This window comes from Mycteria americana, chromosome 5, assembly GCF_035582795.1.
Source record: "Mycteria americana isolate JAX WOST 10 ecotype Jacksonville Zoo and Gardens chromosome 5, USCA_MyAme_1.0, whole genome shotgun sequence".
Lineage (NCBI taxonomy): Eukaryota > Metazoa > Chordata > Aves > Ciconiiformes > Ciconiidae > Mycteria > Mycteria americana.
The window spans coordinates 13083289-13101492 of NC_134369.1; the positions used below are offsets into that span (position 1 = coordinate 13083289).

At 43.7% G+C, this 18204-nt stretch overlaps 1 protein-coding gene and 1 long non-coding RNA gene across 3 annotated transcripts in view; one reads left to right on the forward strand and one right to left on the reverse strand.

The window, feature by feature from the left end:
* Positions 1-1321, reverse strand: part of IPO7 (importin 7) — a 38160-nt gene extending 36839 nt beyond the window's left edge. The window contains exon 1 of the mRNA XM_075502169.1: positions 984-1321. Within this exon, the coding sequence (XP_075358284.1) occupies positions 984-1067 (84 nt within the window). The 5' untranslated portion in view covers positions 1068-1321. The remainder of the gene's footprint in view (positions 1-983) is intronic.
* LOC142410157 (uncharacterized) lies at positions 1278-11789 on the forward strand. Of its 2 annotated transcripts, none has more exons than XR_012775858.1 (2): positions 1278-1747; positions 9152-11789. It is a non-coding gene; the product is annotated as an uncharacterized LOC142410157 (long non-coding RNA). The 2 variants fall into 2 exon arrangements; XR_012775857.1 differs by having other exon boundaries at positions 1278-1660.
* The last annotated feature ends 6415 nt before the right edge of the window (positions 11790-18204 follow it).

An 18204-nucleotide genomic window follows, 5' to 3' on the forward strand; every position in this document is an offset into this window, starting at 1 on the left:
TCAATGAAGAAAAGTTTTCACCTACCAGCTGGAGTTAAGTGGAACAAAAATATAACCTTCCAAAATTGAAACCTGTGGAACTAGAGTCTGCTGGTTTTGTTACATCCCAACAAGACACATGAACGTAGTCTAAGTGGATGACAGATCTGGGTTGGGAACCCTGTCTTCCCTCGTCTCTTGGGCACGTGTCGATACTACACCCAGAGAGCACACCTACCTCGACAGCGCTGCCGAACCCGGAGTCCAAAGGATTTGTACGAACACATGTAATTTGTTACGCCAGGCTATCAGATTTATTTCTGAACTCAGCCCAGGCCACTCTTATGCTAATAGGTTGCACTACTTATAAAGTGATGGGGGTCTTACTATCTCCTTTCCCGCTGACAAATTACTGCCTTCCACATCCAAAGCCTGCCCTTAGATAGTCCTAGGCAGGACTGGGTCCAGCCTCTGAGCCACTGGGTGCCTGCGCCACCGATGACTTTAAACACCCCTCTACTACCCTTTCCCCGACTGAGCAGGAAGACAATGGAGATAATTTGTTACCAACAGGGAAGGCAAACGGGGGCCTCCTCCCCAATGCCGACCGCTTTCTGCCGCTAAACGCCCCCCGTGAGCAGCCCCGCCCGGTACGGCATGGCCTGGCCCCGGCCGGAGGCCCCGCTGCCATGTGCCGGGGACAATGCGAGTCAGGCGGCCGGGCCCGGCCTGCAGCCGCCGTGACACCAGGCGGGGCCCGGCGGCGGGAAGGGGCCGAGGGCGCGGGGAGACGGGGCTGAGGGGGCGCGGGGGGGGAGTGTTCCACCTCCCTCCCTGCTCCCTCAGCCCCGTCTCCCCGCGCCCTCGGACCCTTCCCGCCCGCCCCCGCTGGGCCTGCCCCGCTTCCCCCTCACACAGGCCTGCCCCGACCCCGCCGCCGTCCCCCCCGCTTTCCAGTATCGCAGCGGCCGCGGCCCCGGCCCAGGCCCCGTCAGCGCCCTCACCTCGTTAAGCTGCCTCTCGGCGGCTTCCCGCAACGCCGGATCCATGGTACCCCGCAGGGCCTCGATGATGGTGTTGGGGTCCATGGTGGCGGCGGCGGGGGAAAGAGGAGGAGGCGGAGGGCCGGGGCCGGGGCCGGGGCCGCACCGCGCCGTGCGCACATGGACCCGCCGCCTCGCAGCGGCCGCCGGCGCGAAAGGAAGGGAAAGCGCCAAAGGCCCGGATAGAGCTGCCCCCCGCCGCCACCAGGGAGCGGCGCCCCTTCCGCCGCCCGCGCCCCGCCTCCGCGCCGCGGGGCGCCACGGGACCTGTAGTCTAACGGCCGCCCCAACGGTTGCCGCCGCGCGCCCAAGCGCCGCCCGCCCCGCCAAACCGGAGCGGCGGGCGCGCTTGTAGGGAGGCCGCGCCGCCGCCCCCGCACGCTGAGGGGAGGGGAGGGACGGAGAGGGGTCCGCCGCTTGGTTCCCTCTCTGTGTGAGGGCTCGGTGCTCGGCCCGCTACCTCGGGGAGCGTGTTGTGTACGGGGCAGCCCGGGGAGCGGCGCTGGCCTGTGGAGGGGGCCTGAAGGCGACCTCGGCCTTGCGGTAGGTGCTGCTGGCTGCGGGGGGCTGGGCTGGGCTGCCCGCCTTTGCGCGCGGGGATGGCCGGCACACGCTCTACCCTGAACTCATCGGCCGTGGTAAGATTTAGTGGAATCCGTTGTTTTATCGAAAGTCCCTCCCTTTACCACGTGCGCTTCCCGTTTTCGGTGCGACTTGGATGGCTGGTAAGGAAGGAGGGGTGCGTGGAGGCATAGGTTTCCTTTAAAGGCGCTTGCTTTATAATGGGCACAGGGTGCAAACAGTTCTTAAGCACTGGGGAAAATCCAGCGTTTTGTTCTGCTAGTTTTAGCAAAAAAGAAAAAAAAAGGTCCCGAAGGTGTGTCAGAAATCTGTCAGAAAATCAGTATAAACACAGAGCTGTCGTTTCTGGAGGGGTTGACTCAGTCACAAAATCAGAATTGGACTGCTTAAGTTGGTCCTCTGCAAGTCACTTCTGCAGCTTTATCCTACAAGCATTTAGGCACTGAAGTAATTTCACTTACATGAGTGGTCACGATAAAATAAGCAACGCTATTTATAAGTTAGGTGCATAGTGATTTGTAAAATGTAACTGGTAGTAAACAGAGTCATTCACTGTCATGTCTTCTTTTGGGGGGTGACATGCAGTGATGTACTTGAAATTTTGAGTTATTTTTGTGAGAGGAGTTTATTGAACAATCAGGTAATACAATCAAGAAAAAAAGTTTCACAAACAGCCCATCCTGGAACAACTCTGAAATGAAGGCACATTAACAAAGAAACTGCATATCAAATAGAAAAGCAGAAATGCAAATACATACAGAAAATAACATAAATTAAAAGTGGTACAATTTAGAAAATTCATAAAGGACACTATCTCTTTACTACTTAAGTTAAACAGTTTCAGGAAATGCCACATTAAAACTTGATTCCCTTTACTACCCTACTGTCCTAGTGGTCTTGCAAACCTTTCCCATACATGGAGTTAGCGTGGGCCACAGGCCGTTCCCAGCACGTAACCTGGATGGAGCCAGCTTGGTTTTGAAGGCCATCCTCTCTCAGTTGGCCACCGTCCCAGAGAATGGCCTAAGGCAGGCTAACCAGTACCATCTCAGCTGGCAAAATCTGCACTAGTCAGGTTTATCTAGAGTGTCTTTTCATATATGAAACAGCTTAACAGACTTGCTTATAAAATTTCCAAATGAGTAACTTTTCCATGATTGTTGCTGGACTAAAAACCGGATTGTTCTGTTTCTCTTGCTACTGGTTTGCTGGTGGTTTTTTTTTTTACATAATGCTAAAAACGGTGATTTACACTACATAGCTTTTTTTTTTTTTTTTAATTGAAAGTATGAAAATGAGTGCCTCATTTTTAAAACTAAACGGCGAAGCAGCGATGAATGGCTGGCTTTCTAAATAAGCCCAGGAGACATATGGACCCCGAAGACACAAGTGGCGATGTAGCGTAATTTCAGGACGTGATGTCATGGGATGTTCTTCTGTAAGTTGCCCAGATCTGCAGTCACACTCCAATTCTAGATGTTGCCCAAAATGTAAAAAAAGGTGAAACACTGTAGATTCAATACCATTAAAAAATGCTACAACAAAGTCTTTTTCACACTTTTGTGTCACAGCACAGATAACAAGATCAAATCTCAATGCTCTTTGTATCAAAGGAGCAAAGCAATAATGTCTCTAATGAGAGAGAACATAGATGCTAAGCTGATCCAACAACTTATGAAACAGAATATATCTTCTCTAAAAAGAAAAATAAGTACTTCAAAGGACAAAGGGCTCATGATGTGCTGGTTATACATAATACTCTTTGTCAGATATACACATGCGAAATGCTGCAAAGAAAAGCACAACAGGATGTGAAACATTGTCAGCAGAGGTGCTGTGGCTAGAGAAGCTTATTGCCAGAGCTTTTACTATTTGTATTAAAAAAAAAAAATGAGGAGGTCAAAAAAAAGTTATGCAGAAGAATGTGTAAGCAATTGTCCAGAGCCTGAGTACTCTGAAAAAGAAAACATTGTAATGTTTGCATTCACAAGGATGTTTGCATTTGCATCTTTGCTTGCCCAGAAGTAATAGCAATAGCTAACCTCACAGCAGGATTAATTGCTTAAATGATTCACAGAAAATAATAAATGCAAGATTCAGTCAAGATGGACATTTCATGTAGACTGGACAAACATCCATGAGGTTAAAAAATAACATCACAAATCTGAACAATTTGTTGATGGATTACATTTGCCATGGGTAGTTTAGTGTTACAGAATCACAGAATCACAGAATTGTATAGGTTGGAAAAGATCTTTAAGATCATCCAGTCCAACCGTAAACCTAACACTACCGAGACCACCACTACACCATGTCCCTAAGCACCTCATCCAAACATCTTTTAAATGCTTCCAGGGATGGCGACTCAACCACTTCCCTGGGCAGCCTGTTCCAATGCTTGATAACCCTTTCAGTGAAGTAAAATTTCTTAATATCCAGTCTAAACCTCCCCTGGTGCAACTTGAGGCCATTTCCTCTCGTCCTATCACTTGTCCTATCCCAGGTATCACTTGCATTTACCTGGGAGAAGAGACCGACCCCCACCTCTCTACAACCTCCTTTCAGGCAGTTGTAGAGAGCAATAAGGTCTCCCCTCAGCCTCCTTTTCTCCAGGCTAAACAGTCCCAGCTCCCTCAGCCGCTCCTCATCAGACTTGTGCTCCAGACCCTTCACCAGCTTCGTTGCCCTTCTCTGGACACGCTCCAGCACCTCAATGTCTCTCTTGTAGTGGGGGGCCCAAAACTGAACACAGTATTCGAGGTGCGGCCTCACCAGTGCTGAGTACAGGGGCACGATCACTTCCTTAGTCCTGCTGGCCACACTATTTTTGATACAAGCCAGGATGCCATTGGCTTTCTTGGCCATCTGGGCACACTGCTGGCTCATATTCAGGTGGCTGTCAACCAACACCCCCAGGTCCTTTTCTGCCAGGCAGCTTTCCAGCCACTCTTCCCCAAGCCTGTAGCATTGCATGGGGTTGCTGTGACTGAAGTGCAGGACCTTGCACTTGGCCTTGTTAAACCTCATACAATTGACCTCGGCCCATCGATCCAGCCTGTCCAGGTCCCTCTGTAGATCCTTCCTACCCTCAAGCAGATCAACACTCCCTCACAACTTGGTGTCATCTGCAAACTTACTGAGGGTGCACTCGATCCCTTCGTCCAGATCATTGATAAAGATATTAAACAGGACTGGCCCCAACACAGAGCCCTGGGGAACACCGCTTGTGACCAGCTGCCAACTGGAGTAAACTCCATTCACCACCACTCTCTGGGCCCGGTCGTCCAGCCAGTTCTTTATCCAGCGAAGAGTACACCCGTCCAAGCCAGGAGCAGCCAGTTTCTCCAGGAGAATGCTGTAGGAAACCATGTCAAAGGCTTTACTGAAGTCTAGATAGACAACATCCACAGCCTTCCCCTCATCCACTAGGCGGGTCACCTTGTCGTAGAAGGAGATCAGGTTGGTCAAGCAGGACCTGCCTTTCATGAACCCATGCTGGCTGGGCTTGATCCCTTGGTTATTCTCTACATGCTGTGTGATAGCACTCAGGATGATCTGCTCCATCAGTTTCCCCGGCACCGAGGTCAGGCTGACAGGCCTGTAGTTCCCCGAGATCCTCCTTCTGGCCCTTCTTGAAGATGGGTGTCACATTTGCTAATCTCCAGTCAGCAGGGACCTCCCCAGTTAGCCAGGACTGCTGGTAAATGATGGAAAGGGGCTTGGTGAGCACTTCTTCCAGTTCCTTCAGTACTCTCGGGTGGATCTCATCAGGCCCCATAGACTTGTGAGTGTCTAAGTGGTGCAGCAGGTCACTCACCATTTCCCCCTGGATTATGGGGGCTCCATTCTGGTCCCCGTCCCTATCTTCCGACCCAGGGGGCTGGTACCCAGGGAACAATTGGCCCTGCTATTAAAGACTGAGGCAAAGAAGGCATTAAGTACCTTAGCCTTTTCCTCATCCTTGGTCCCTGTGTTCCCTCCCCTGTCTACTAGGGGCTGGAGATTCTCCTTAGCTCTCCTTTTGCTGCTAATGTATTTGAAGAAGTGTTTTTTGTTGTCTTTTACAGCAGCAGCCAGATTGAGCTCTAGCTCAGCTTTGGCCCTTCTAATTTTCTCCCTGCACAGCCTTGCTACATCTTTGTAGTCCTCCTGAGTTGCCCGCCCCTTCTTCCAGAGGTCATAGACTCTCCTCTTTTTCCTGAGTTCGAGCCAGAGCTCTCTAGTCAGCCAGGCCGGTCTTCTTCCCCGCCGGCTCGTCTTTCGGCACCTGGGGACAGCCCGCTCTTGTGCCTTTAGGACTTCCTCCTTAAAGAATGTCCAGCCTTCCTGGACTCCTTTGCCCATTAGGGCTGCCTCCCAGGGGACTCTCTCGACCAGTCTCCTAAACAGGGTAGTTTAGGAGTCCGAAGTCCACCCTCCGGAAGTCTAAGGTGGCAGTTTTGCTGACCCCCCTCGCTGCTTCTCCACGTATCAAAAACTCTATCATTTCGTGATCACTCTGCCCAAGACGGCCTCCAACCATCACATGGCTCACAAGTCCTTCTCTGTTCGTGAACAACAGGTCCAGCGGGGCACCTTCCCTAGTTGGCTCACTGACCAGCTGTGTCAGGAAGTTATCTGCCACACGCTCTAGGAACCTTCTAGACTGTTTCCTCTCTGCTGTATTGTATTTCCAGCAGACATCTGGCAGGTTGAAGTCCCCCACAAGAACAAGGGCTAGTGATCGTTAAAGTGGGAGATTAATTAGTAAAGATAAAAGAAAACAGACATGCTAGCAGTTTGAGTGGAGCAACCTAACATGACAACTGACATCAAAGTACGAGGGACTGGTGAGCTGTATCATCTTGAACACTGAAATTTTGTCAGGGCTAAATAAATATACCCGCTTTTGTCAGATACTTTCTTTGAACAGTATTAGCAGGACAAAAGAGATTTAAGTCTAGCCATCACAGCACAGCAATTGACGAGGACTTTGGCCAAAACTGTTTAGCAAAGAAAGGAGGTGAAAAATATCCTACCAAAGCATAAATAAATATCTTGCAAGATGCAACAGATGAGTTCATATAAAAAATTAATTTTTAAGTCAAATTTCAAATCATGAGAGTTAACATTGGAGATAAATGTGTCCCTTAGCCAGAGAAGCCTCATCAAATTCTTGGTCTCAGAACAGAAAAAAATGTATATATGCTGCAGAGATTAGCGGCCTGATAATGTTCTCTGTTGTGTATGAACACTTGTAGACAACCTCAGGCCCCTGTGGGAGAACTGAGCTTCTCAAATTATCTCATAAAAGGCAAGTGCGGTATTGTGCAGGCCTCAAACATTGGATACAAATCAGTCGCAATTACTCCTGAAGATAAACATACTCTCATAGACTGTCTTGGGTTTAGCAGCCATGTGTATTTTCCCTGGAAAGTTGGAACAATAACAAAGACAAGATTTGTCAGCTTTAATAAAGTAGTATACTCCCTTGGAGCTGACTGCAGAGCACTGCTTAGCATGTATGCCTTTCTAGGGTACCATTCTCTTTACGGTAAATGAAAAGCTAGAAGCCAAAAATTGTGTATAAAGGGAGCACAGCTATTGAAGATCTTTCTTGAGCCTTGTCAAGTTTGGGTGCTTTCACCAGAGCATTCTAAAAAATTTTGCAGAAATTTTTATGCCATCTACATTATCCAAAAAAGGTAGTAACTGATAAATGCTGGTATCAGCTGTTCTGTGCCGGAACAGATTTGACAGCAGCCAGATTGACTCCAGCTATGGCAAGACCGTGTATTCCTGCATCAACAGCATTCCAAATGTCAACTCAGAATTTGGAAAAAAATACTTGCATGTGAGGGTACCTACCAATCCTACAAATACAAAGGGAGTTTGGACATAGAGTGAACGGATGAATCACCAGCACCCAAAGCTATCCTGGAGCTACTTCTGCTAAATCAAAGATGGCAATAGGAAGGAAAAAGCATGCACAGAAATATTGCGCCAATATGCAACGTTTTCAAATAACTATTTATATTAGTCTTAAAAGAAAAAGCTCAAATGAGATTCAGATATGAAACTATAAAATGAAACTGATGATAGTCAACAGGATTTGGTGTAAAATTGTCAAACAAAGGTCATTAATTGTTTGAGGAGTTCTCTAGTTTTGCTGGGAAAATGGTGCAGAATAAATAGACTTCTTTGCTTCAAAATGTCATAGTGGGCTATAACCCTGAGCACACATTGAAGGGATTGAGAACTGGCTAAATTACAGTTCTCGGTAAAAAGGTGATAAATGAAGAGTGATTATTTAAGGGACCGGTTCCTATTGGATTTCTACTGATACCACTGGCTGACTCTTTGCTATTTGATACTTTAAGCAGTTTTGAAATAAATATAAAAATCTCTGCAGATCATTGTGAGGATGACATAAGATTAGCAAAACAATCCTATATGGATGGGACAAGCTGGTAACCTGAACAAACAGAAATGCACTTTAATGCAGCCAGATGTAAAGTTATATATTTAAGAACAGAAAATGCAGGCAGGTTTCTGTAGACTGAAAGGATTGTCAGGGATACCGTGGGCGTGCAGGTTGACGTGAGCTCCCAGCAGGACATTGTGGCAGAAGACTTAGTACAATCATCAAGTTGAAAACAGAGGTCTGAAAATGGGGAGTAGGGAAGTGATTTGTCCCTTCCTCCGGTGCTGGAGAGACAGATGCTACATTGCCAGAGAATACCTCTAGCATTTACGGTTTTCAAGTATTTACAAACTGGATTGTATAAAATAGCCACAAAAATTATTTGAGATGCAGAGTTTATTCTCTTCATCTGTGTGACAGCTATTTGAAATGTCCAAGTTAGGTTTAAGACAAAAGTTGTGAGGAGTCTTGATTACTGTATGTCACTACTATAATGATGAGATAAAGCAGAGATTTAGTGGGCAGCATAAGGGAGGTTTGTTATGGAGTCCCTGCTCTGAGGTTGGCTCTAGCTGAGAGAGCAGGATGCCATAGCATGCCCATCCTGTGGTTTCACAGCTCCCTTTAATCCCCCCCTTAGTCAGCTGGGAGTTGGCTTCACCCCCAAGGTAAACTGCACTGAAATTTTATTCAGGATGGATGTAAAGAAGCCACTAAGCTCCTTTATGTAGCCATGACCTCAATAGTTGCTCCCCCTCCACTAAAAAAAAGCACAAATCACCCTCACCCTCTCCAGCCAGATGGCAAGGCTTGAGCAGATGCTAAACCCCATATTCAGACAGCTTTCCCAGGGGACAGAGGCTTAAAACAAGATTCGGTCATTAGCTGGTTGAAGTGTATGCAAGTGGAACAGCAGGAGTAGAAATGCTGAGATGAAGCAAGCAGTGATATTAAGGTCCTGAGTAAATGCCAAGGAGATAGAGCTTTTATAGAGCTTTTAGACCAATGGCCTCTTAAAAAAAAAGAAAAAAAAAAAAAGCTTGAGCAGTGTGAAAATTAGAAAAAAGCTCTGATGTATGATACTTCTGAGTTCAGAAAAACTGGACTTGTAACTTCTTTTTCTTTAATAAACATCTCTTCAAAGGTACAGGACTCCCAAATCAATTCTTGCTTTTCACAGTTAACTCTGGGCAGCAAGCTGGGAAAAAAGAGCAACGATCTCCTCAAGAAGAAAATACTGGGTACTGAACAGCTCTTCAGTGAAGAAAGATGTAACAGTATCAAATATCTAACAGATGAAACTAGAGAATCACTGAAACAAATTCCCAGTGGCAGTAATCAGTACTCTATCTCTTGATGTCTTCTGACTGAGACTGGATGCCGTTCTGGAAGATACGTTTTAGTAAAAACACAAGCTGTGCTTCAGTCAAACCGACAAGATTAGGGCTTTAATAAAAAATATGTGCATAAAACTTTAATTGCCAGTACTATACAGGATGTTGGACTAGATGATGTGATCATAAACTGCACGATGATTTGGTTTTTGCTGTTCGCTTTCAAGTTAGATGTATCTGCTCCTGAAGGCTCAGTTTCCACAATGTGGAAGTCCAGCTAACCCAGCCCAGAACCTGCTTCAGGCTCTGTGCGACAGGCAGTGGAGCAAGAGTGTCTGTAGCTACAGCAGTTTTATCTCCTCCTACCTCATGTACTGTTTTTCCAGCGTGTATATTTGTATTTATATACACATCTATGCTTTTAGCTTTCCCTTATTGTGATACGGAGTCCCTTCCAGCTCTGTAACTCTACCCCCTGCCAAACTGTGCAAAAAATGTACTTCCTTTCATGCAGGGAAAATGAAACAGAGGCAGTTTCAAATAAGCCTCAGTGGCACATAGACACAGACAATGAATGCTGGGCACTAGAAAATGGTGAATTCTGCGCGCAAAAACATTGAATTTCATGGCCCTTAGGGAAAATCCCAAACTTAGAAAGCTGCAGAATGGTGGATCCGTGACACCCTGAGGAGATAAGCAGGAGATAGTAACCGGTACTTGTGGCACTAAGATAGCACTAACAGTTTATGCTCTTTTCACGTTTTGAAGTCAGTTGCACAACCACAGAAGTTAACAAATGCATTGAATGGAATGTGTTGTATTACTGTGAAATGAAAACTCATGCTGAATTGCTGCCAGTGAATATGTGTCCTCAGAATAATGACTGTGATCACTGTGTTGCTCTGCAAGTATGTTTTTTCTTAATGTGCATTATGGGCATGTTTTTATTTTATTTTTGCAAGAAAACAAGTATGTCCATTCCTTACCTTTCCTTAAGTAGGACCCCAAGCTTATCTTATTTTTTATGATTGTTCCTAAAATGGACACCTGTGGATCAAATGTAATGCAGACTTGAAATTTTGAGGAAGCAAATTTATAGAAAATCTAAGTATAAGGCATGTGCATCCATGATTTATTAGTGTTCAAGTGGATGCTGATTTTTAAAACACAAGCTTTCTAATGCAGTTTTTACAGCCAAAACACAGCAATAAACTGAAATTGTTCAGAAAGAGCTCTGAAAATGTTCAAGCTGGGGAACAGGCAAAAATTTATGAAACTTCCTAAGAGTAAAAAGTACATTTAAGCTATAACTTTAGCCATATTACTAAATATGTGTTCAAGTGAGGCTTATGCAAGCTATATGTACATTTATCAAAGTATAATATTTCTTTCTGTTTCATAAGACAGAGAGTTCAAGTTAGTCCTGTTTAGAATAATTTTAGTCTTTATCATGTTTCCGTTTAAATTGATTAAATAACAATGAGTACAATAAAATGGGACTAGGATTTTATTATATTAAAAATTCACTCAGAATAAATTCTCAGCACTTAGGAAAAGCTTTTCATTTGCAAGGAACTACATACACGCATTAAGAATTTTAGTAATCTAGTAACATAGCATTCAGTTTATTAACTCATTCCAGTCTGTACTAGGGGAACTAGGCAGTTCCCTCCGTAACACATCTGTGTTTAGAAAGTGTGCCAGTGTGGCTCCTCGGCGGCAAACTTAATTGCCTGTGAAGCATTTCTAGGGTCCTGGCAGCCAGGGAGGCTGTGAGGCAGCCAGGGGTGGTCGAGGCCGTGATGAGGAGTCTCTGGTGTGCTCAGGGCTGGCCACACCCTTGGCCATCGGTTCCTAGTGCTACTGTGAGGTGACACCACAAGCCAGTATGTTGGGAAGCTCAGTTTCCTTCAAGGACCTTAAATTGCCAGTAGGTATTTAGACTATGCAGTTTTGCACAGATAGTGAGCTGCATGGATGTCAGCAGTAGCAGTGAGGATGTGTATGAGAGAGAAGAAGAATGTGGAGGTAGCAAAAGGAGAAAAGAGAGGGAAAGAATATCAGAGACGGAAAAGAAGGAAGTGATATAGGAAAAGAAAGGATAAGAAAAGAGGTACAGGTTAAAGGGATGAAGTTGATCAAGAAGTCTGTTATGACTGTTATGCAATATAAGACATCAAATGGCTGTGGTAACATTCATCCAAGGATGAGAAATCAGTAAATATGATTGACCTCTAGTGATGACCACAGTCTTAATTGCACATTTGGGGTTTATTATATATTTATTATACAAAAGAAAACATATTGCGTTTTTGCTGGCATGGTACAATATCCCTTTATCTTACTTTTCCAGCTTTTCAAATCTACCTTTCCCTCTGTCCTTTCTAAACTTGAGGAGACAGTTATGTATACTACTAAGTCAGTATAATGAATAATAGTTTATCTTTATCTATATCAATATAGTCTTTTATCTTTAAATAAAAGAGTAAATTGAACCTTTTAAAACTTTCCTGTTTAATTTTCATAAATAGCAAGTTCAAGATGACAGTTGTCCAATGCCAAACAGATACCCTTAAAATCCATTCTATGCCAAAATTTTAAGATTAAAATTTAGGCCAGGCAATTAGGTATATTCTCTACTCCCTTCCCCATTTGATATGTAAACATTTTTTCTTCTAGAAAAGTAAAGTAAGTGGAGAGTACAGTTACCAGATTTCTGCATAATACAGGGGAAGCAGGTACATAGAAAAGAAGCCTTTCATGCAGGAAAAACGTAAAACCAGTTCTGTTCCTTTATAGCTGAAATAATCAGAACTGTGTTAAAAGCAGAGGCCCCATGTAGGGCAGGTGAAGAATTGGAGCTACGTGGCCAAGTGCTTTTCTTTGGGTCTGACTACAAATAAAGGAGACTGACTGTTGCTTGGTGAATTCTCTGTCTGTTTGAGAGAAAGCATAATAAAGGCATCAAAGAAATACCCAGAGGCAGGCAGGGAAGTGCTTACAGCTGACTGGGAGAAAATCTAAGATTAAATACAGAGTTTGTGAGCAGCAAATAAGCTGGAAAGTTTACTTACAAGTACTAAAATAAACATATTACCCCTTTCTGTTGGATTCCTGCTGCATTAAGTGAAGCACAACTTTTGATACATATTTTTTAAATAAATAGGATTTAATAAAAGTACCTTACTTCTTCACCAAATTACTTTTATATTAGAAATAGCTCTATAGATCATAAGCCTTAGATAGCTGCTTATGTTAAACAAGTCAATAACAACAGAATTATGGTTGAAAAGTGTGATGTGTATTTCCTAGATAGAACAAAGATAAACATGAGAATTTGAGTGTATTAAAAATACTTTCTTTGTTATAAGACTGAATGCTTTTAATTTCCTTCTTTTACTTACATTTTAGATGTTATCTGATCAGCACTTTTATTAGGTGACTCATAAGTGTTTATTCTTTGCAAGTCTTTGCAATTGAGTATTGCTGTCCAGATGGGATGAATATGTTTTCTATTGGGTTATATTGTTTTAAATACTAGTATTTTCTTATTTAACAAAAGTGGTTATAATGCTGAGGAAGGGTAAACATAGGACCCATTCTGACCTGTATGTAAATTGCTAAAGAAATACAGATATTAAAACAAGCGATGAAATTTATATTATTCAACTTTATACTCTACCTGTGGGCACATGTATGTGTTTGCTGATGACTGTTGGTGCACCACTAACTGTTCATGTGGAATAATAGGTGGGTGAGCTGGGGTGTGCATGTGCTACAGCTGGGTATCTGCCTGTGACATACAAACACATAGGACATACAGCTTTATCTTAGCTTCTGCATGAGCAGCAGCCCAGATGTATTAGCATTATCTTCGACTGAGGCTAGCTGAGTTAGTACAGAGCTGGCCCAGAAATTCATACTCCTGTGGCTTCTGGGCTCTTGGTAGCCAACAGCTAGATTAAAATTAGGTCAGTTAGCGTGGCCTGTGGGACAAACACACCTCATGATTGCTGCATGCTAATTCCAGTAGCTGCAACAGCAAGGCAGCGAATGTGTGTGGAAACACGAGAACCGTATTGCCAATGCCCATGTCTTTGGCTGATCAAGACTCCAAGTCTTTTCCATGTGTTTTGTGAAGTAACAAAGTGGAAAACACTTGCCTCTCATTTCAACTTTTGAAGGCACGTGAACGATGCATGCAGGGCAACATTGTGTTCTCAGGATAACAAAGAGCTGTGTCAGCTTCCTCCCTGGGTGCTCCTCATACACCTTGGTTCCTGCTTGCGAGCTTTCTGCTGTTCTATTCCTGGCCTTTCCCAAGCAGGACTCCTTGCTTCAGAATGTGAAATGAATTTTCACTCACGTTTCTGCTAGGTTGACAAGATAAAATAATGAATTGCTACAGCTAAATCAAGCTGAAAGTGTATTAAAGTATTTGCATGAAATTGTATCACCAGTACAGCAAGTAATTCCACATAAAAAAGCAAACATGCCAGTTCAGCTACAATAAGGATTTCTACAGAATAATGGCATACCAGCTTTTTTTAGTTCTTATAAAACCACTTAGCAGTCTTCCTGTGGATTCCTTTTATTTTCTCTGTAGTAGCCTTGCTTATTCAGAAATTATTACATCATATTAATTAATGTCTTACACAAGCATCTGACATTTCTTTTCTGCAGTCATTGGCTTTAGCCTATTTTGTTGCAGGAAGCGGGCCAAAAAGCCAATCCTGTAGTCTGTCCACAGACAAAAAGGAACTAGTATTGTGTGCAGTAGAAAAAGTGTGTGAATTTCCTTATCACAAATATTTGTAGATCTGGATTTCTGCATTCAGCCAAGCTATTCAACAGAAAACTTGTCTAGGACTGGGTGCGTAATGTTCAAGATTGAAATGAAGAGGTTTCCTCCACAGAACTGCCTTTGGTGAAAACAGTCTATACTTACCAGACTATCCCCATTTAATCTCTAATCCTGATTAACAACTGACTCTGTGATGCTCATTTATTACAATAGTAAGTGCTATCAGTCATATTATAGCTTTTTCAATTAATTTAATAATTTCCCATAGGAATACACATACAGCAATTAATTTCTCAGAATGTTGGCAGCTTTTCTAAAATGTTTCAATTAAACACATTCTGACCCCTTTGATGTTGCTCTGGATTTTAATTATTTTCCATTGCAGAATACTAGTTTAATGGTGACCTGAATATATTTCTTAAAAACTAACTCTGTGTGTGGTTGCGTACAGCAAGGGTGAAAGGTTTGTTCCTTGTGGATTGGTTATCGGCCCACTCATTATGAATGGCTAGTTTCTGGAAGAACTTAGACCTTAGAGGCCAGATCAGGAGAAATACTGGGCACTCTCACTGCAGACATTTTGTATCTCACAGAAAAAGCAAAACAAGAAAATATGGCATGACATTTGCACATATTCTGATTAGACCATGCATTCTTGAATTGTGAAACACATCGTAACAGGAAAAAAAATCATGCTATTAACTTTTCCCCTCCTATCTCAAATGCAATTCATGCAATTTATCTGAAGGTTGCAGGGACTCCTTACAATATGGGAAATATTTAGAAGTCCTAAAGTTTTTCACTGGAAGTTTTGCTTGTTTTGGAAAAAGTAATACTGGATTTTCCTACTTTTCCTTTTTTCTTATCCTTCTTTCTTCTACAATCTGTTTTACACTCCCATATTACCTGAACACACTTCTCCGTCTTCCTTCCCCCATCAGAATTGTTGTTCCACATTTTCTTCCTGAATCATGTGTGTAACCATTATGTCATTTTTTTCCAAATCTTTGTCTGTCTGGTCTCCACTTCCAAAGATCCCTGATTTTTCCTCTCTTCCGCCTCTAAGATAGATGAAATTTTCAGTTGTCGTGGTTTCACCCCAGCCGGCAACTAAGCCCCACACAGCTGCTTGCTCACTCCCCCCTGGTGGGATGGGGGAGAGAATCAGAAGGGTAAAAGTGAGAAAACTCATGCGTTGAGATAAAGACAGTTTAATAGGTAAAGCAAAAGCCTTGCACGCAAGCAAAGCAAAACAAGGAATTCATTCACTCCTTCCCATGGGCAGGCAGGTGTTCAGCCATCTCCAGGAAAGCAGGGCTCCATCACGCGCAACGGTGACTTGGGAAGACAAACGCCATCACTCTGAAGGTGTCCCCCCTTCCTTCTTCTTCCCCAGCTTTATATGCTGAGCATGACGTCATATGGTGTGGAATATCCCTTTGGTCAGTTGGGGTCAGCTGTCCCAGCTGTGTCCCCTCCCAGCTTCTTGTGCACCCCCAGCCTACTCGCTGGTGGGGTGGGGTGAGAAGCAGAAAAGGCCTTGACTCTGTGTAAGCCCTGCTCAGCAGTAACAAAAACATCCCTGTGTTACCAACACTGTTTCCAGCACAAATCCAACACAAAGACCCAGACTAGCTACTGTGAAGAACATTAACTCTATCCCAGGCAAAACCAGCACACCAATCAAAGTAGAAACTCTGACCTCTCTCTTCAGGTCTTCTGAGACCCTTGAGCAACACCTGGAAATAAAGCAAATGATCAACCAACCTGTAGTCTTTTGCCTGCTAGCCACCAGCCAGCGGTTCATTGATGACTGTAAATAACTGCTGTTCAGGCTATTTAAATCTGAAAATTATTAATTCTGAAAAGTAAGGTGCATTTAATTTTTAAAATCTTCATTCAGGTTTCCAGTGCGAACTGGGAAAAACTGCAGAAATAAACCTTCAGGTACCTGACCATACCGTTCTGCAGTATTTCTGTACAGCAGGTGCTTCCTGAAAGACTCTGAGATCACCCGCTGTCTCTCCTGAGCAGGGGCACTGCCTCTAGTTTCAGGCTATTTTTGATCACTCTGTATGTTGTCCATCAATGCTGTGAGAAATGGCCTGTTGTGAGCAGGAGAAAGAGCCTCTGTATTTGTATGACTGTGCGATGAACTACATATTCGTCCCTTCTTATCCCACACATGTACATGCTTACTTTCCCGCTTAATGTCTCTGCAATGATCCTCTTCAGCAATGAAAACAACTATCTCTCAGAGCATGAGCACTGAATGGCTTTGATAATCCAACCTCCTACGATTTGTGGGTACATTGGTGATGATGAGAATAGATCCAGAGGCAACACTAAAAGCAGCAGAATTTCAAGCTGATGATTTTATGAGGGTTGCAGGAAGGATGAGTAAACTAGTGCCCCTGTCACTCCTAGCACTACCCAGTATGGTGTCTAGGGCCTTGTGTCACATAAAACGGGCTGCTTCTGCCATCAGACCAGAACCGTGTTCCCCCTGTGTGATGTAACATTGTTTACCAAGTTATGTAGGTAAGAGAGAAATGTATTCCTGGAACATAAAACCCTAGGAACACAGTGTTGTATGACACAGTGCTACATTGAGACATTCTGAGCCTGAATTTCAGAGAAGCTGAGGTCAGAAGTCAGATAGCATTTCTGAAAAGCTCTGTCTTTATAATTTCTCCTTTGCCAGGCATGCTTACCATAAGCTGGGTCACATTGCTTAAGGTCATTCTGTCATTTAGGTAATTAATGAGAAGACATGCAAATCCTTCCTAACACTGAAGCAAGTGTTAATTTTATGCTTTATTGGTCTGTTTTTCAACACTATGTGCCAGTACTGCTGATTTGCTCCTCCTTTTCCAAGCCAAATGCATTTACCGCTTAACACCAAGGGTTGATTAAAACTGCACTCAGAGCACAACATGGAAGACAATCACTGATAATTTAACCATTAGACTCTGCAATACTGTTAGGCAATTCGCTGTTGACATACCCTTTCTGCTGGTAACCCAGTTCAGGTAATCAAGTGGCGTGTTATGTAAAGACCACATTCCAAGAGAGCTGTAGAATAAATGAGGAAGCTGAACTAATTTCTGTTCAGATCTCAACAGTTTCTCATTTTTTATCTTTCGCAGTGTTTACTCTCTGCTTTGTATCTCAGTAGTTTCAGTTATTTTTTATAAACACATTTTCTCCTCTAGCTTGTTTCTTAGCAGTAGGGGACAGAGCTAGCACCTCAATTCAGGGCAAATTAAAATAAAAGGAAGCTTTCTTTATGATAGTGTAACCTGCTTAGCCTACTTACAGTGAGAAAGCAAAATGCAGAAAGGAAATGTCCATAGACAGTTACAATGATCTGACCCCTTGTCTACTTTTTAAGAACCTGGCAGCAAAAGGAGATCAGTCAGGTCTTGGTGAGTTCCAGCGGGTGGTTCCACTTGGGTCTTTGTGAGGACAGTGGAAAAAGCAGCTTGAAAACACCTGATTGCACTCTGCAGCATTAATTTCTGTCATTACTTCAGCAGATTAGACACTGTCAAAGCTACACACCCCGGTATGTGTTCAATACTGGGAGGTGGCCTGAAGCTGGCTGTCCAGACCAATGATCTTTGTGAGTTACCTTCACATGAGCCCCAGGCTTTCCAGATAAGGCATGTTATGGGCCCACATGGCTGGACAGTGTAATGTGGTTACATCAGGAACAGTGACGTGGCCCACAAAAAGGTGAGAGGAAATGCTGGGGTTGAGACTGGATAGAATGAGCCTCAGACACAGGCTGTTTAAACGGGCACTGGAAATCTCCACTGCTGACTAGTTTTTTCTGCCAGTATACCATTCCCAGTGTTACTTTCAAACAGCTCTGTGGCCATACAGTGAGGCAGTTCAGGAACTAGTCCAACAAAGAATAAACCAGCAAAAAGAAACGCAGAGCATTATTCAGTGAGATCTAAGGTCCCTGCTCAGGTTCACTGTTCATCCCCTCCCTCTTGAATTTGTGTGCCCAAGAACAAGAATCAAAAGACAGAAACTTCTGCCAACACCCCT